This window comes from Myripristis murdjan, chromosome 23 (assembly GCF_902150065.1).
Source record: "Myripristis murdjan chromosome 23, fMyrMur1.1, whole genome shotgun sequence".
NCBI lineage: Eukaryota > Metazoa > Chordata > Actinopteri > Holocentriformes > Holocentridae > Myripristis > Myripristis murdjan.
The window spans coordinates 25135855-25155989 of NC_044002.1; the positions used below are offsets into that span (position 1 = coordinate 25135855).

Here is a 20135-nt window from a genome sequence, read left to right on the forward strand (position 1 = left end):
GTTGTTTGGTGCGATAAGGAGTTAATGTGCCTGAGCTGCGTTACACAAGCTGCACAAGCACGAACTCATGGAAAAACACACGTCGCCAGCAGTGCCAGCTGTACCTCTGTTTGCTTCTTCAGATTGTGAAAACTCTCTGATTTAACTAAAAAGGATGAAGGAGAGGAGAGAGAATGAAGGATTCTGATTCGGTCAATATTCTGGTTAAGGTCATTTTCAGAATAAGGTGTTTACATTCGTTGTGGCAACTGGAATATTCTGTTTACATGTTACTTGGCATGTTCCTGTGTTTCGGTGTATTCCACGCTCTTATGTAATGCGACACTCAGCCTGCGGGGGGCAGCAGTACGTGTATAGTCGTCTGGTCTGCCGGAAATGAAGATGAAGAAGAAGAAGATTGATGTCCTCCATGATACTGAAGTGTTTGATCAGCTGAAGGCGGACTGCAGTCGGGGTTGGGCTAAATGTGGGCGGAGCTAAACGTTTGACTCCGCCCTACCGCCATCTGGTGAGGGTTAAAGTTAGGGTTAGGTGAAGGGTTAGGGTTGGGTTAGGGTTGAGTTGGGGTTAGGGTTAGCAACCGCTCCCGCCCGCTTGCTATTGAGCAAGTGGGCGGAGTCAAACGTTTAGCTCCACCCATGTTGAGCCGCTCCTCGATCTGCGGCCTGCAGTCAGGGCTGACTCGCTCTTGCTGCTGTTCTCCACGTCGTTCTCCCCGCTTGCAGTAACCATAGCAACAAAGACGCCCCAGGATTCCTCGTGAATCGAGCATGCGCAGACGTGACTGAATATTCCGGTTCGGGGTGTTTTCAGATTAAGGAGTTTACATGGCACAGTATTCTGGATAAAACAGGCACATGCCAGGGGTCTGATTTGGAATTCTCTCCAACAGGAATATGACCTTAATCTGGTTCAGTGTGTTCACATGACTCGTGCACAACTGGAATATTGCGAATATTCCGGTTAATCCAGGAATAAGGTGAGCATGTAAACGTGCTCATTGAGAGGCCATGTCCTTTAACGGAACGCTCCAACATTTTGGGCAAAATCCCCCTTATCTCCAAAAAAGAGGAAGTTTCTCATGTTGCCTGTTTTTTTACATCATTAAAAACGTGGTGTTTATGCAAAATGCTCTCCTTTCATTATAGAATCACCAGAAGGCAGGTAGACAGTAAAGGAATATTCCAACGTTTTGGGCAAAATCCTCCTCCTTTTCCCGACTCCCCCAGACTGAGACCAGATGTTGGACACCATGTCCACCTCTGGATGTCCACTGGTTCAGTTCCTATGGGTAGCATTTCCTGTTAGCTTAGCATAAAGACTTGAAGTCTATGGGAGTCGTTAGCCAGGTTCCGTCTAAGTGAAGAAACAAACCTTCCAGCAGCTCTGAAGCTCTCTGATTCACACAGTGGATCATGTGGATTTGAAATATACGTCTTGAAAAAAAAAAAAAAAAAAAAAAATTAGTAGAAGAATGCAAAAGTGTTTATCTGTTTTTTCCTGTCTTATCTGTTTTTTTCTGCTCTGTGTGGCCTTCAGGGGCTCCATATCGTTCCACTCAGAGTAAAATTTCTCGACTTACTTCTCGACATTTACTCAGGTCTTTTGGTCTGCCGTTCAGTTTGTTTTTTTAACTTTAAGTCTCAGAGCCTTTGCTTTGACCACCACCCACGTGTCTATAATAAACGTGTGAAAACAGACTTTACAGCGCGCCTTACACAGAAATATGACATCATGAAAAACACGTTCAATAAATAAAATAAATAAAACGGTACAGGCACTGCAACCAGTGAAGCGGCCCTCGATCCAAGGTAAAACAGCAAACATGCAGCGTACTGATGTGCTGCACGCTGAGCCTGTGTGAGGCTGTTCACACACACACATACACACACACACACACACACACACACACGCACGGAGGGAGGGGGGTTGTGTTTTCCTATTTGCTCAGCAGTCATGTGCTGCTAATGCCGGAGCAAAACACAAAAGCTGAACTCCTGGCCCGGCTTTGTGCGCCTACAAATGTCCTTTAAATCTGATTAATTTCCGGTGTTTTCTTAGAATAACATTTCACGGTTTAACGCGGCAGCGCTGGCGGGGAGGGGCTGGGGGGGGGTGCAGTGCGTTCGAGGCTCAGATGTCCAGTTCTCCCACACCAGTGAAACGGTGGCGTGTTTTCCCAGCCGGCCTCGGCGGGCGGCTCGCTGATGAAACCCGCCGCGCCGCCGGATCCTGACGCGAGGCCAAACAAACGGCGGCATTCGATGTCAGAGGTCAACTGGCTGCTGCCCGGCACGCCCCCCCCTCACCCCCCACCCCACCCGAGGCCTCTCTGCACCTGAGGCATCATGGGAGTTACCCGGTGGCCTTGAGACGGACCCCCGCCGGGGAACGTGAGGATATGTTTAGACTCCAGCCGGCTTGACCTTTGACCTCAAACACAAATGTGCTTCCCCTCTGAAGAACGGCGCAGACACACCGAGAGGAAAGCAGCTGGAGCGTTTCCTCGGCTACAAACTCCAAAACTCAAGCTGACCTGAGAGGATTTCTGATTTCTGATTTCTGATTTCTGATTTCTGATTGATTTTCTGGGAGGACGTTTGGTTTTCTTGATCCACATCCAAACCAGGTGATTTGCTCCTCAGGTGACCAGATTTTCTTGAGGGAGCACATTTGTAATATTTTTTGATGAATAGGAAGCACAAACAGACATGTTCCTTAATCTGACAGAGATTATATTCCCCCCTCAGTGTTTGTGAAATCCTTCCCCAAACGTTTAAGCACAAGAAAGCTGATCCAGCATCACTGACCTGACATTTACATGTACCAGTATAACAATAATAAAACTAGTTTTATTGTAAATTTTTGAAATATTTCTTGCAATTTTTTTGGGGTGGGGGGATTATAATCTGGGGTTAATGATTTGGTCATTTGTTTGCTTGTATCACCTTTTTCCCAGCTTTTTGAGGTTTTTGTGTTAACGCCATCATTCAGATCAGTGGTTCTCAAATCGTGGTCTGTGTACCCCTAGTGGTACAGTGGGGTACTGCAGGGGGTATGTGGGCTTTTTTTTTTTTATCTCACATAGGAACAGCAGTCATGCATAATTCCTAAAATCATTCGCCCCTTGCTATAATAAGTTTAATAAAAATATAAATGTAAGTTTGATAAAGCGCATTTTAGTTTTCCCTCCTGAAAGTGGATCAGTGGTTGAAGCGTATCAGAAAATAAGGAGGAAGAAGAGAAGAAGAAGCAGAAACAGAAACAAGAAAATGAAAACTTCTTTACAGAGGCTTTTTTTTTTTAAATTTTGCACTGGTCAGGGGGAACTTGGCTGAAAAGAAATATTTCAGAGGGGGAACGTTACTGAAAACCGTTTGAGATCGCAGCTTCGGGTCGTGTGAGAGGGACTCCTGGCAGCGCTGAGGTCCGTCCGGCCGCGGTGTGACCCTCCGTGGCTCTCTGCACCGCGGTGACAGCCATTCGAGGGCAAATTGAATTGTCCCTCAGTCTTTCTCCGAGCAGGACGGCCCGTTCCCAGCGGTGACCTCGCCCCTCCCTCACGGCGACTCTGGGAGCCCGGCTGAGTCATTCGGCAGCCAGGCTCCGGCCTTTCACAAGGGCCTCGCTGTCCGGGAGGCCGCGCAGCCGCGATAACTCAATTTACCTCCTCTCACCAGATAACTCTCTCTCTCTCTCTCTCTCTCTCTCTCTTTCTCTGCTGTGCAAAAAAAAATGCAGAAATGAAGTGAAATCTGAGGAGAATTTATTGTGCGAGTCTCCTCCGTCTTAGGTGTCCCTCGTCTGTGTTGTGCTGCTTTCCAGAGGGAGGTATATAAAGTTAAAATACATCTCCAGCACATGACATTCACAAGCGAAAGACACTCGGGGTCAAACCGGCAGCACAATGGGACTTTTTTTTTTTTTTTTTTTTTTTTTTGTTACTTCCACTTTAGAAAGAAGTCTATTTCTGTCAGGACGCCAAAGGAAACAAGAGGAGCCTTTATGCACTTGAGTAAAGAAATGCCCCACTTAGCTCCGAGCCACTCGACCCAGCGCTGAGTCAGGGACTTTAATTACCGCCGACAAGCCTGACATGACGTTTTTGTTGCGGGACGTTGAAAACGGGATGCCGAAATCTTAATCGTTCCCTGTGTTTGTTCCCCAGGCGGAGTTCTGCGAGATCAACCTGGCGTCCTACGTGAACTCGGGCTGCATGGTGGACATGCAGGTCACCAGAGGCGGCACCAAAGTGGTCAGGTAAGCCGCCGGGGGCCCCGACACGGCTCCTCCGCTCCTCCGGTGACTTTGGCTTTGACGCATTTGCCCACGCAATCTGCGCCGTGCCTGAGTGAGCCTGCACAAAGGCTCCACTTCTTTTCTCAGGGTGGCATTGGAGCATGACTGTGTGTATATATAACATCGCTCTCAGTCAGAGAAACCAAGGCTATAACATGATTACGCCGGTGGGAAGACAAAACAAAACAACCCAAAAAAAAAAAAAAGCTGTTACTGCCACGCTCACCCATGTTCACCCAAGCTGCACAGTATCTGAGACACTGGGATAATTCAGGCTTTTCACCTCTTTTGATCTGTCTTGTGTTGTTTTGTGTGTCGCTGCTTTTCTGAGGAAACCACACTCGCACTGCCAGCTATTTAAAAAAAAAAAAAAAAAAAAAAAAGCCGTATTAAACCTGAGGGTGTTTGTGCAACTGTGGGCTGACCCTGCACCTGTTGCGTCACTGTGAAGCCGGTAATCACAGAGAAGAAAGTCCTCGTGGGTGTTTCTCTTAAATTCACTTTATAGTTTCAAAATGAGCCTGAATTACAAACGTGGCTACCGCAGCAGAGGGCTTTTTTTTTTTTTTTTTTTTTTGTACATGGAGCCAGAGCTGGAGATGCATCTGAAGGATAAGCAGGGATGATAATGCTATGTTGTTGTTGTTGGTGAAATGTTACAAACCTGGCGTGTGTGTGTGTGTGTGTGCTGACTTCCTGTCATACTGGAGGGACCGCAGGTGGCCAGTTTCTTTGCTGTGATTGGCCGTTTGGCTTATTGGTTCAGGTTAGGGTCAAGGTTAAGGTTAGGCATGAACAGAAAATTGGCTGAGATTACCAAAAGGCCGTGTCTAATTTACAAAGAAGCTTCCTATCACCCTGTTACCATGGGAACGTACCTTTTTAGAAATGTATCTGGTCCTGAAGATGGCATGAATTCAGAAACCTAACAAGGAAACCTCGATAACATGTGGCTAACATGCCCAAATGTCACATGACCAACATATCCCACGGTATTGTTGGTTTCCATGGTAACCAAGCCCCTTGGCAAACTGGAATTGCTGGAGTTGTTGGAGGTCTTCAGTTTAGGGTCACGGGATTACGATGAGGCTGAAGAGAATGAATCTAAGTCAGTAGGGCCTAAAACTTCACCATCCTAGGAAAAAAAAAATCGCTTACCAGTGAAGTAGGCAGCCATGTTGGAGGTCTTCAGCTCAGTCTCACATGTTTAATGTCTTAGACCTGATCATTTCATCTCTGATCCACCTGGTTGAGCTCAAAAGACGACATGGATTTAGAAACCTAGCAGAATTAAAACTGACTAAATGATAATTTATCTACAAGGGGAAACTGGGTCAGCTGCAGTTGAAGAATCAAATGATAAGAAATAGAAAAGAAATAAGAAAAACAGGAACATGTTGAGCTCAGTAAAGTTTAATGATGGTTTATTAATGATGGTTATTATAGTGTCACTAGTTTTTATATAATATCCAATCCAATCCACTTTATTTTTATAGCACAATTTTAACAAACACAAGGTTTTCCAAAGTGCTGCACAACAAGATAAAACACCACAAGATAACACAATAGAAGCAGAATAAAAAGGTTAAATACACAATAGGATAACACGATAAAATAAGAAAAGATAAAATAAAATAAAATAATAATAATAATAAACTAATAAAATAAAATAAAATAAGGTAATATAAAATAATAAAATCAAATAAAATAATAATACAATTACAATTTAAATAGAATAAAATAATATAAAATGCACTGCCCGCACAGCATAAAAAAGAAAAAAAAAACATGCACACATAAAATCATAAATCATAAAATCATAAATCCTACATGGTATCAAAAGCTAAAGAAAAGAAGTGGGTTTTAAGAAGTGTATAGTGTATTTAGGTATGATTTATGCCCGTCCACGTCTCTGGTGGCCCTCCATGTCGGCTCCAGCTGTGGCACAGACCCTGCAGTTTCACTCTGAGCTCATGCGTCCTGATTGGATGATTAGATCAGCTAATTCGGCGCACGCCGTCCAGCGTCGCCCCGCCGGGCCTCCTGGTCCTGGTTCTCGGCCGTCCCGCACGGGCCCGGGATCTGCTGCTGGCCTGCGCCGGCCCAGTTTGGTGAAACCAGCGTCTTATCAGCGCTGGAAGCTGTGTTTGTGCAGGAAACGGCCTGAACGCGCCGCTCGGCCTCAAACCAAGCGGGGATAATTGGAGGCGGGCGGCGGCGGCGGCGAGGCCCACGTTACACTGCGACCTGTTGTCCGGCCTGACACTGAGGTTATTGTGCTGCGCGGCTCGAATATTTTTGGCGATATGGCCGCGGAGATGGAGGAGCCAGATTGGATGCAGATGGCCTGACCGCCGTTCACACACATACACACACTTACACACACTTACACTTACTCACACACTCGCTGCCAAATTGCTGCGGTTTAGCCTCTTGGAGCTTCTTCGCTTCACTGCCATTTCTACAAGGGTTGTTTTAAGCAAGACGTCTGATTGGTCGATGACTAATGGGGCAGGGCGACGGTTCGGGAGCCCTGTAACGGGAAGGTTACACACACACACACACACACACACACACACACACCTAAGAGTCAACATTCAGGGTTCCCACGGTTCCTGGAATTCCTGGAAGGTCATGGAATTTTGAAGAACTCTTCTCCAGGTGGGAAAAATCAGGGAATTTCATAAATTATTCCCAGAATCACAATATTGTTTTCTCCTGAATCGGCCCAAATCACAGCAACGTCTCTTCAAGGTCCAGATGCTGATGAGAAGATTGTGATTCTGGGCTCAAACCAGCAGGATTTCCTTCTGACTGAATCCCACAGGACGAGAACAAACTAGTTTTCACAGTTCATTTCCCGTAAATTTGTTTTTTTTCCCCATAAATTTGTGAGTTTTTTCTCATAAATTTGCAAATTAGTTTTCCTGGAATATTACCCCCCCTCTTCCCCAGGTCAAGCTCCATATTATTTTTCTCCCGACAATGGCCCTAATATGCTGTGGTACACTTGTGTAATGGCAAGTTTTTTTTGGCCAGCGCTGTTGCAGGAAGGCGTTACGGCTCAGAAATAAACACAAGACTGAATTTTTTTCCTTACATCTTGGATCGAGTGGAACGTCGTGGTTTCATCGAGTCGTGAAACCCATATCGTGTTTCCAGTCGGATGGTCAGATGAGCGTATCGTCCCATCACTCGACAGGACTGTGTTTAACTCTCAGCCCAAAGATTGACTATGAAACACGTCTCCCACTCTGACAATCAGTCCTTACATTTTTTTTGTATCAGAGCTGCAGATAAAGAGTTTCCCAAGAACGTCAGATTAAGAGCCTGATGTCTGATTGCGTGACTGTGTGTGTGTGTGTGTCTGTGTGTGTGTGTGTGTGTGTGTGGTTCGTGTTCACACATTCAGCTCAGGCTCCTGCCTCTCCATGCATGCAGTGTTTCATAACTGTCGGCCGTGTTGCGTTCAGCGCTGTGACCTCTGACCTCTGTCCGCAGGCGTTCCCTCTGCGTTCTCACAGTTCTGCTGTTTCACACTTGTTTGTGCAGAGCTTCCTCTCTTTCTCTCTCTCTCTCTCTCTCTCTCTCTCTCTCTCTCTCGTGTTTGCCATGCAGTAAGAGAGTTCACTCAACTGTGATGCGTTTAATGGAAACACAGTGAAACTGAGAAACTGGAACTCAGAAAATAGCTGAGGAAATAAACTGAAACAAGGAAAAGAGGCTAGAATAAACGAATAAATTGTGCTGAAATTACTAAAAAAAAAAAAAAAAAAAAAAAAAAAAAGGCGCTCTGTGTCAGGCACCTGTCAGTCTCTGCTGGCCAATCAGATGGCTCTTGGTTCTTATTGTGAATCTAGAATTTTCAGAGTCAGAAGTGTCATCGTTTTGGTGGTTGACCGATAACAATGCTGATATGGAGCAGCCAATATATATCACTGATATCATGTTTATTTATTTATTTAATTTTTTTGTATTGTTGTATGATAAAATACAACAATTCGCTTTGTCTCTGTTTGCTTAACTAGATCTGCACTCTGTCTGCAGTGCACATATTATAACTTTAAAATTTAAAAAACAGTCTAAAATGAAAAACAAACAGCAGTCGATGCTGATTATCTCAAAATGCCAGACATCAGCTCGATTAGTTGCCGACTGATTATTCGTTCGGTCTCTAAACTTTTTTATTAGCAAATGTACAGTTTTTCTTGATGACGCTGTTGCAAAGCCAAACTGAGAGCGAAGACGGCAGCATGGTGCACGCTGACCCTGAAACAAGGACACACCGCAAAAAAATCTGCATCGTAACACGGCATTCAGTCTCATCTTCAGGGTCCAAGTCTTGTTTTGCGTCAAACGAGGTCAATAATCCACCAGTGGGATGAGATAATCCCACGTGTCTCCATGCTTTCTTGAGTGAAGTGTCATTGTGTGGTAAAAGGCAGGGCTGTCCCCTCAGCCCTTTGCTGTTTGCACTGGAGACTGAGCCTTCACAGCTCAGCAGCATGAAGCCTACACTGCAATAAAAGCAAAATTAACAAATTATTTAGTCTAATTTCTAGTGTTCAAATCTTGTTTTTCTTCCAACAAGGTAAAAAATCTACCAGTGGGGTGAAATAATCCCACTTGTTTCCAATGTAAAACAACTTGTTTTCAGGACTTCCTTGAACAAGGAGTCATGTTCTGGTTTTCTGCCTTGTCTCAACACATTTATACTTTTTCCTGTAGAAAATCAAGTGCCACTGCACCGGAAAAAAGTGGGATTATCTCATCCCACCTTGTTTGAAGATAAAAGATTTGAAGACTCAGAGAGACTAAAGGACGTGTTAAAATGCAGATGTTTGGATGCGTGCACACATAGAGTCCCACTAACAGTAATGATAACGTAGTAAAGGGGAGCGCATGCCGCGGCTGGGTGTGATCGAGCGACGTGGCATGCGGTGCAGGAGCGACATGCAGCGCTGCAGTTACGGCACGGCGGCCCGTTTCTGCTGCCGTCAGCCTTTTGGTTTCTGTGCTGCTCGGGGCCAAAACCTCCAGCGAGCTGCCGAACTTAAAGAGGGAACGCTGGTCTGGCCGGGGATGATCAGCCGCAGACCGGCACTCTCTGCTTCGTCATCTCCTCCTCCTCTTCCTCCGCGGCCATTTCCTCTCCTTTTCAGTGTTTGCATCTTGTTTTTCTTCGAACAAGGCAAAAAAAAAAAATGCTTTTGCATGAAATAATCCCACTTGTTTCCTTGTTGTTTTTCTGGGAACAAGTCTAAATCTGTTGAAACAAGGCAGAATAAAGCAGATCAGCCCATTAGGATCAAGAAAATGACACTTGATTCAAGAGAAATCTGGAAATAAATTGATGAGCGTTGGAAACAAGTGGCAGATTTTTTATCTTAGTTGAAGTTTTGAATCCTCGGTACTTGATGAAATGACATTTTCTGCCTGCACATTCCTCCTGTGGGCCCGCAGGTGGAGGCAGGGATGGGGATTATGTTCACTCTTTTTCTTCTTCCCTTCTTCTGTTTCTGTTTAATTTTCGGTCCTGTAAGCCGCGGGTCTCAGACGGGACGCCCACCCCCTCCCCGTCCGTCCCTTTACAAATCCCCACAGCGAGACTACCTCAGGTGACGATTACCGCCCAGACCACACAGGAACCAAGCACGCACACACACACACACACACACAATCCTTAACCCTCTCCTTCGACCCCCCAGTGGCAACCCATTTTAATCAGCGTCTGCCCCGACACCTAATCCCTCATCTTGTTATGGAGCAGATCAGTCCTGCTCGGGGTTCAGACGAGGCCCCAGCAGGCCTGAGGGCGGCTTCCTGTCAGCCCCGCCGCGAAAACACAACCGTGAATACAAACGGCCCCGATGATTCACTCCAAGTCCTCACAGCGCTCATTTCTCCCTGTGCCGGAGGGCGTTTGGCGCCCCGTCGCCCTCGCAGCCTCATATTCGCTGCTCTCTCCCCGTCCCAGGCTCTTCCCACAGGACCGCTCTGCAAACCCAGGATGCAATCAGGGCTCGGCGGCTAAACATTCCCCCCCTAATTCATTTTGCCAGCAGACGTGCTCCAGTCACACCCTCTCCTGTTTGGATTTCAGATGTGCAATTCAAGTTAATGTCCGTCTCTTGTTGTTTTTGAGCCGGAGCCGCCGAGCTTGTCGCCGGGCCGCCGGCTGTTTCTACGTGACCCTCGGGGCGTTCGGCGTGTGCAGATCGGCACCGAGATGTGGAGGCGTGGCCGGAGGAGGGGCGGAGGTCTGGCGTGAGGACGACCATCGCTCCAGGAAGAGACGGAGACACAGCAACACGACGCCGGACCGAATCTGTCCTAAAAAAAAAACAAGTCACTTAAAGAAATGTGTGATTTGTTAGAATCAAAGTAAACGAACCGAGCTGGTCATTAACTCTTGACACTGAACAGCACACAGCTGATCAAAATTCATTTTTTTAAAATTTATTTTATCTTATTTATCTTATTTTATTTTATTTTATTTTATTGTGCTTAATTTAATTTAATTTAATTTTGTTTTTATTTATTTTATTTTATTTTATTTTAGTAGTTACTATTATTTTTCTTAATTGTTTTGGTAATGTTTTATGACTTTTCTCAGTCTCTGTCAAAGTTCTGTCAAATCTCACATTTTTGTGTATGTTTATGGCATTACTATCTTCAATATAGAAATATAGAACTATATTTTTTACGATTTTTTTTCTTTTTTCTAATTTTGTGGTCCCTTTTTGTAGTTTTTTGTCAATTCTTTCCTAATATTTTGGCCATTTGTTGGCAATTTTATTGGAATTTTCCCCTTTTTTGCTTGTAAAATTTTCTGTTCTTCTTTTGTAATTTAAAAAAATCAGGGTTAGTGGGGGTTAATTTTATTTATTTGTTTATCTATCTATCTATCTATCTATACAAATATTTGGGGGTAACTTTCTGGTCCTTTTGGGGGAAATGTTTCCTAGTTTAATGTTTAAATACATCATGTTTTTGAAATAAATCAAGTGAAGTTCCTCAGGTTTCAAAGCGTTACAGACGAGCGAGCTGTGTGCTGTTCACTGACCTCACCCTCTCAGGATTTCTGGCCGTCGAGGTGTTCGGACGCTCACCTGCGGCCGGCGGCTCGGACACCCGGCGGCCTGTGTGGAACCACCTGAGCGTGCAGAGCGGCTCTCCGGTCCTGCACAGAGCCCTCACAATGAGCCGCTGTGTTCGAGATCCTCGCCGTGCACCGCCGGACGTTTGCGGCGTTCCCAGCGAGCTCTGGCCTGAGTAGCCTTATCGGCGAGAGGCAGACCGATGGGAGGACGATAACGCCGCGGCACAAAAAGTTCCCCTGAAATTCACACATCCCTGTGGAGCCCATTAGAAGGTCAGAGATGCTGGGAGATAAACGGGACAAAACAGCAGCAGATTGTTGTGGAGCTGAACGGTTTAACTCCAGGGATGCTGAAGAAAACGTAAAAAAAAAAAAATGTTTTGTAAAACTGTCAGGCTGGAGGTTCATGCATAAAAAAACAAATGTCAATCTTTAGACCTCAGAGAAAGAAGGAAAGAAAATCCATTACTTCTCTGTCTTCATCTCAGTGAATCAACTATTTTGCTGTTTTGAGGCCCACAGCTGCAAACACACAGCTTTTATCCTTTTCATATTCAGTCTGAACATCGTAAAACAAGGAAAACATCTGGCTGTGCCCAGAGATAATCCATGTTTGTCCAGTGCAGCTTCAGCTGCTACAGCAGGTTTCTGTAACAGCGTCACGAAATGAGGCGTTCAGCTTCATCTTCACTGTTCAAATCTGTTTGGTTTTTTCTTCAAACCTGGTAAAAAAAAATCCATCAGTAGGATGAGATGATTCCCACCTGTTTCCCAGACCTGGAATATTGTTTGGAAATGAGTAGACAGCTTTTTTCAAAACTCAAATCTGACTAACATGCTCATTATTTCACACATTACCACAAAAAACAAAAAGTGATTCAGGTTCATTTTCACTGTTGTGATCTCGTTTCTTTTTTTTGTTCCAACAAGGAAAAAAAAATCCGTCAGTAGGATGAGATAATCCCACTTGTTTCCAGTGCAGTTTCACTTGTTGAAACACACACTTCATTGGAAACTGGCAGATATTTGACCTGGTTTGATGAAAAACAAGATTTGAACTAAATACAAGACTAAATATGAGACTAAATGACTTGTTAGAACAGATATATCTGGCACTGCACCTGCACATTTAGTGATAATAATGATGTTGATAAGCATGTAATAAACCAAAATACATGCTGACAGTGTGAGTGATCGTGCAACGTGGCATGCCATACAAAAAAAAAAAAAAGTCAGTGTTTAAATCTTGTTTCTCTTCAACCAAGGCACACAAATCCTGAAACAAGTGAAACTGCACTGGAAACAAGTGGGATTATCTCATCTCACCGGTGGAATTTTCAAAACTTTGCTTGAAGAAAAACAAGATTTGAAGCCTGAAGATGAGACTGAACGGCTGATGGAGCGCACACACACTCACACACACACACACACACACACACACACACACACACACACACACACACACAGCGGGCTGCAGTGTGTGCTGGCTCTGGCTCTGCTCATGTCAGATCTGAGAGGTGATCTGGCCGCGGCGACAGAGCGGCTGCAGCTGTTGCTCGGCCGCGGTGGCATCGGACCAACATCTCTCTCCCCTCTCTCTCTCTCTCTCTCTCTCTCTCTCTCTCTCTCTCTCTCTCTTTCCCTCTCTCTCTCTCTCTCTGCTATTTATACTGCTGAGGCTGTTTTGTTGAGGCTGCGCAGCCAAACCCAGCTCGGCTCTTCAAGCACAAAGTTGAAACGCAGCTTCCTGATGAGTGCGTCCGCTGATTCGTGCGGTGTGGCGTCGCCTGCAGCACCTGCCTGTAAACGGGAAAACCCCTCACTCACTCACTCACTCACTCACTCACTCACTCACTCACTCACAGTGTGCATGTTACTTCATGTTACTTTCAGTACCACAACTGAGCTTCAAGCTTTTGAAGTCACAAGCGACAGGGGGCGCCGTCAGGGATTTTGGGCCCCATCAGCACAGGTCAAGGTTTCCATGACTTCGCCTCTGCAGACCCGACACTGTCCTGTGTCCTGTGGTCCAATACTGACATTTACCACACTGACTGCCAGTGAGCTGTGCAGACACAACACTGCACCCGTCTGCACACACTGGAACTGATTACTGGATGCGAGACTAACACCCTCTGTAAGAAATGTGCTAAAAACACTTATGACTTTAAAACCTTCTGATATGTTGTGACACATATTAGAAGTTTTTTTTTTTTTTATATATATATACGCTATTTTGTACCTTTGTACTCCCGTTTTTGTGGAAACATGACATTGAGGAGCGTACTCTTGTATTTGGAAAAGGGGGGCAGGATACAGAAAAGCTATGCTTCCTCCTGTCCCTCCTCGAGCCTTTTTTTGTTGCTTCTCTTTTTTGTATCTTTTTTTCTTTTAATCACTTTTTTTTTTTTTTTTTTTTTGCTGTGTAGCTATAGACCTTGTGTGTTGTGATTGTTGTTTTTTTCCGGCATCGAGGCAAATAAATAAACAAAGAAAGAAAATATAACTTAAATGAAATAAATGAACATAATCATCTCAAAAGACGGAAAACAAATGATTTTTTAACTCAGTATATGTACACGCCAATGAGAAACTAAGCAGCTGTGACTCCTGAGGAACACTGTCGCCCTTTCTGCTGTCTCTCCTCTCTTTATTTTATTTTTTTTTTCTTTTTCATCTTTGGAAACCGGGTTTGTTTTTTGCTCCCTCGTCACCGTGCAGCTCCTGTCTCTGCAGGCAGGACTGAACCTTTTCATAAAGATCAATATGGTGACTTTTTGGTCGATGTTGGTATTTTCTTTTACAGCCAAAAAGTAAACACAAAGACATTGTTAGTTTTATTACGATATTTTGAATACAACATACAATTAATGATGATGGTTTATCAATTTAATATAGATTTTTTTTGTTTTATAGCTTTTTTTTTTTTTTTTACCAGTTTTTGCTTGAGGGTCCACCACCTGCCGAGCTGGAAAGGGCGGCAATCACCAAAAAATCACCGCATGATACGATATTATCACCGCAATGAAGTCACGACACAATATTACTGCGATTTTAAACATTTTGCTGAGTGTTGTGGTAGCATGTATTGTGATTTATTACCTTTTTTTTAACTTCATATTCTGGATTCTTGCCGATACAACATCAATACTCGGCATCCGTGTATCGATACACTATTGCTGCACAAAATATCGCGATACCATGTTGTATCGCGATATTTTGTGCAGGTTGGCTGTGGTTGTGTGCGACTGCTTTTGCTATTTCAGGCAGAAAGCACTCAGTAAGGCTGTTCAATTATGACAAAAGTCATATTATTTTAACGCAAAGCATTTGTTTTTGTTTTTGTAATTGTCTTTTACAGTGAATATTCTTGAACTATAAATCTGAGCATGGCACAGCTCGGCCAAGAGCCACTTTGGGCTTTTAAGCTTTTAGCTTTAGGATGAAAGCTGCAAAAAAAAAGGGAGTGGTTTGGATTTACAACGTTGCAAAACAGAATGCAGCACAATGATCACATTATCTTGATTACAAAATCTGACAAAATCTTAATTGTAAATGAGAACGCCAAAGTGAGGTCGCCAGAATTGACAGGGTTCATCCTCTGAGGAGCATGATTTAATCTAAGTTTGCCCTGTAGATTTTCAGTAAAGTGTTGATCAGATGGATGGACACGGCTGTCCTCAGTCCTAAAGGTCAGCCAGACGTCCTCTCATCCCAAGTCACAGATTTGTCCTGTTAGCCCAAATAAAACTCAGTGAACTTGAGCCCTCAGCACAGCACAGAGTCCTCCTGTTTTTATTTTACTTTGCCATGCAGTTAATTGTGTCCATCTGTCTTCTGAGATCTAAACAGTCTCTGATTAGACAGCCAGAATGTAAACTGCCTCTTCACAGGGAGGAGCAGAGCTGAGAAAGACTCAACACAAAAAGCAGCACAGGACGGCGAGGACGCTGAACCTGAGCGAGACGAGTCAGCTTCACCTTTCAGTGCGAACAGCATTCAGCTCAGCAGAGTTATGTCTCTGGGCTGCTGTAAGTGTTGGTCAGCAACACTCTCCAGGACAAAGATGAGACAAAAAATAAATAAAAATGAACCTTAGTATACAAAAACTATAACAGAACATAATAACTCTTTCATCAACTAATAAAAATGAGATGAAAATGCCAGAAATGAACGAATGAAAACACAACACTCCACACAGTATAACAAAAAAAATCTAGATACAAAATAGAAAAAGTCCGTGTCTGTGTATAAAGGTTACTAACAAATACAAATAATTTAATGAGGATATTTCAGAGGAAACAATTGAAACAATATTCAGTACACTTAGATTCAAACTTTCTTTTTCAGCGACTAAAACGGCGGCAGTTTCTGTTGACAAAAACTGGGCAAAAACTGGGCAAAATGTACTAAAATATGATTAAAACAGTCTAATTTGTGAAATCAGGATCTGAATAGCTTTTCCAGTTTAAAAGAGTTCCCAAAGGTGTTAAAATATGAATTATTACAGTGCCGCAGTATCACATCATGAACATTTTCTCCCTCTCAGGTTTCTGTTAAACTAAAGAGCAAATACATAAATACTAAAGAGCTGCAGTCACAATAAATGGAAAGCTGCTTTTATGGAGTCAAATATGTTACACTGATGACCGAGGGAAGCCGGAAGTGTGACTGACTCTCCAGCAGAATCGCCTTGACCCTCTCACAATCACATTTTCCATTTGTTCCCATTTATTTAGAACGATGGGGCGTCCTAGATAGGGGTCAAAAGAAATTCTTCCCCCTCTCTCCTCTTACTGGAAATCTCCAACGTCTTGGGCAAAATCTCCTTTTACCGACTTCCCCAGACTGAGACCAGATGCTGGACACCATTTTCACCTCTGTACAACCAGCGGCTCAGTTCCTATGGATAGCATTTCCTGTTAGCTTAGCATAAAGACTTGGAGTCTATGGGAGTCCTTAGCCTGGCACCGTCAAAGTGAAAAATTAAACCTTACAGCAACTCTGAAGATGTCTTATTTACATGCACATCCTGGAATATTTAGTTTTTCCACTTCTGTTGGAGCCAGGCTAACCACTCCCATAGACTTCAAGTCTTTATGCTAAGCTAACACAAAATGCTACCCATAGGAACTGAACCACTGGACGTACAGAGGTGAAAATGGTGTCCAACATCTGGTCTTAGTCTGGGGAAGTCGGGGAAAAGGGCCCAAAACACTGGAATATTCCTTTAAGGTGAGCAGTTGATGTTCAGTAACAGATAATAGAGACACAAAAATTCCCTGCTTTTACTGTGTGTGAAATATGTAAAAACAGACAGACTGCACCTTTTCATAGCCTCGTTATGACTCAGAGGCCTCAGCAGGGCGGCGTTCACTAGGCCACCGTTAATAGCTGCACTGCCCTTCCACCGCCGGTGTGTCTGTCACCCATTAACTTTGTTTTCCCGTCTCCTCGTTCGGACTCGTGACGGCTCCCGGCGGGCCGAACATCGCCTCGAAGCGCCACATTTATGTTTAACGATCCCAGCAGCCCGGGCCCGGCGGTCATCACCGCTCGGGCGATATGCTAATGCGCCCTTTGAGCGGCTCATCAGCGGCGCAGTAAAGGCTGACGACAGGGGAGCGGCGGGGTTTTGGATCAGGACACGAGAAGGGACTGGATCTGTGTCGAATTGCCTCAAAAACACCTCAACAGCAAATTCAGTGAGACGTGGACACACGTGCTGCAAAACATACCCATCCAGGCAAACCACTGATCCAAAATTGGCACCCTAGAGTTGAGTCAAATAGATCTGCCCTTCAGGGGGGAGGTTTAAATAAACTTAATCTGTTGACTTCAATTTTCTTCATACCAAAGTATCTGCAGGTTTAAATTCAGAGTGTAACATATTGTAATATCTTGTGTGCAATCTGCTGAGCCTAGTGGTAGTGCAAGACGAAAGGTCATGAGGTCACCAACATTAACAGGGTTCATTCTTCAGGGAGCATGAAACTGATTTCCAAATTACAGGGACAGTCGGTCCAATAGATTTGAGATATGTTGCCTGTGAAGTAAAGTGTTGAAGCAAATTGGTGCATTACCAAGGCCTTAAAATCTGTTGAAATTTAGGTAAAAATTGGAATATGGCTCCCAAATTCATCCGTGTCCCTCAGCCGTCTCTCCGTCCTGGGGTCAAACCCTTCACATCCTGAACTTAGCTGTCTCAGATTCTCTCGATTTTAGAGTTTTTAAATGTTAAGTCAGGATTAAACTCGGACTTCCCCACAACACAGTGAGTAATCACTAAGGCTCTGTGGTGTGCAGCTTTGGCAAATATCATTTTACCCTGAAAACAATTGAAGATTTCACCGTGTCACCTCGCTTTGTGTGTGTTCTCATCACTGTATTTGATTTTACTTCGTTTCTTTATCATAGTTTATCATTATTTATTGTTATTTTATCCCATTTGTTTTTTATTTTCATTTGACCTATTTTAGACTATTTTTGTTTTGATGTCACACTACCCTCAACATTTTTTCCCATCATATTTTAATGATTTTCATATGTTCATAAAATTCTACATATGTGTACATGTATCTAAAATTGTGAATTAGTCTTTATTGCCTTGCTGCTCCTCTTTTTAAGTACTGACATTTTTTTTAAAGGTGCCTTATGCAGTGATTTGACCAATTTTTGAATTTGATGTAAACCCTGCTGGTTTTCGCCCCCGTCTCTCTGCAGGTCGTTCAAGCCGGACTTCGTCCTGATTCGTCAGCACGCCTACAGCATGACGCCGGGCGAGGACTTTCGGAGCCTCGTGATCGGCCTGCAGTTCGGCGGCGTCCCGAGCATCAACTCGCTCCTCTCCATCTACAACTTCTGCAGCAAGCCCTGGGTGGTAGGTGATCTTTCAGCCCGCCTCTTCCCTCCACCACAGCCCACACAGAGCAGCCCAGTTCCCCCCTGATTTATATGGGCCATTGAAGGGAGCTGCAGCACCTGTCTGAGGCTCATTACTCACCCTGCACTCTCAGAAAACAAACTACAAGATGAGAACCTGTAAGGGTACAAATGCTTGTCACTGGGGCTGAACCCAGTATGGGTTCATGTGTATCTCCTGTGCGATCATAAACCCCCAAAAGGCACATAATTTGAAGCTGTAGTATAAGAATATATTCTTCAAAAAGGTAGAAATATGTCGCTGTAGGAGTCCCACACACCCGAAATAAGAACATTAATGGAAAATCTTAAAACACTTGATGTGCATTGGACATTGACTTTTTTCTAGCCAATCATAAATGAGGTGACATCATGTCCAGATATTTCCAACAGCTCCAGTTTGATGTTGATATCAGAAAGATTTTCAGGATCTAAAACTTCCAAGGTAAGCGTCAGGATTTGGTGCCACAATCACAAGATCTTCTTTCTAGAGTCGCCATTTTGCACCAACAGGAGCAGCACATAGACCAGAATGCAATGCAACTGCAAGAGAAGAGTTGGGTTTTAATGGAACAGTTCTCCAGAATACAAATAAACAGTCTATCCATCCAGATAGCTGTGATTTGGCAGGGTTTCCATTCTGCCATAAAGCTGCAAAAAAACAAAACAAAACAATGAGCTGTATCTCTCTGCCCCCAATTCATAGTCCGTGGGGGCAGATAGTATAATTTGCTGGTGTTCTTCAGCAGGAAACAACAATTTTTTGACATTTGGAGTTCCATAAAACAGAATAATCCCAGCCATATTGTATTGAAGTGAAGGTAGACAGGCCAGAAACCTCAACAAACCATGCAGAAACTCTCTGGATGGACAGACTGCACTTTTTTGAATTTTGTGTCAACTGTTCCTTTTTAAGGGATATCTTTCTTTCTTTCTTTTAACTATTTTTACCACAGTCTCAGTCTCTGACAGAGAGTTCAGGCCTCTTCTCTGGAGGTTGTCAGAAGGCATTCTGGGAAATGTAGGAAATCACTAACTACAGTGAAAGCAAATGAAGCAGGTTGAGGAAAAATGTTTACACCAAAAAAACACATCATGAAATACCTCTTAGCACATATTGAATATTAAAAACCAGTTAAACACACCAGTTTACAAGGACTGGAGGGTGGACGCTGCCTTTAAGGACCACCGGAGCTCCTTGGGGAGACATATTTGTGGCCGTTGTTTCTGACAGTGTGGGTGTCAGCTCAGAGGCGCTGAGGTGTGCCGGCTCCCGCTCACATTTCATTACCGTCTGAGCGGCCAGACAAAACATGTCCAACTAGACAAAATACCCCGTCCCATCAGCGGCCTCGGGAGCCTCCCGGGCCTGCACAAGGTCTTTGCTCTGATTCACCCGAAGGTCCATCCGTCCGCATCGTGTCGAGAGTCTGCAGGTTATAAATGTAGTGCTGTGAACGAGGGTGTAACTTAAACCCCGTCTTATCTCCTCTCCTCTGTCTCAGTGTTTTAAATAATGACGCCTAAATGTCTTGTTTATTTCTGCTTGCAGTTTTCTCACATGATTAAGCTCTACCACTCCCTCGGCCCGGAGAAGTTCCCCCTGAATGAACAAACCTTCTACCCCAACCACACACAGATGGTGAGTGCCTGCAGATATTATTCCTCTCCGAACAAAAGCGGCAACACACACACACACACACAATGTATAGCTGCGAGCAGCAATACAGCAGCCGGGCCTTTTAGTAGTTATGGGAGAAAAAAGGGAAGATGAAGTCTGTGTAAAACAAAAGTAAGAGTAAATTTCCTTGAT

General features: G+C 44.1%; 1 protein-coding gene across 1 annotated transcript in view; it reads left to right on the forward strand.

Moving 5' to 3' along the window:
• The window catches only part of syn3 (synapsin III), a 130646-nt gene that overhangs the window by 32960 nt on the left and 77551 nt on the right, over positions 1 to 20135 (forward strand). Inside the window, exons 4-6 of the mRNA XM_030045653.1 lie at positions 4169 to 4260; positions 18125 to 18281; positions 19875 to 19964. Coding sequence (XP_029901513.1) covers positions 4169 to 4260; positions 18125 to 18281; positions 19875 to 19964 — 339 coding nt within the window. The remainder of the gene's footprint in view (positions 1 to 4168; positions 4261 to 18124; positions 18282 to 19874; positions 19965 to 20135) is intronic.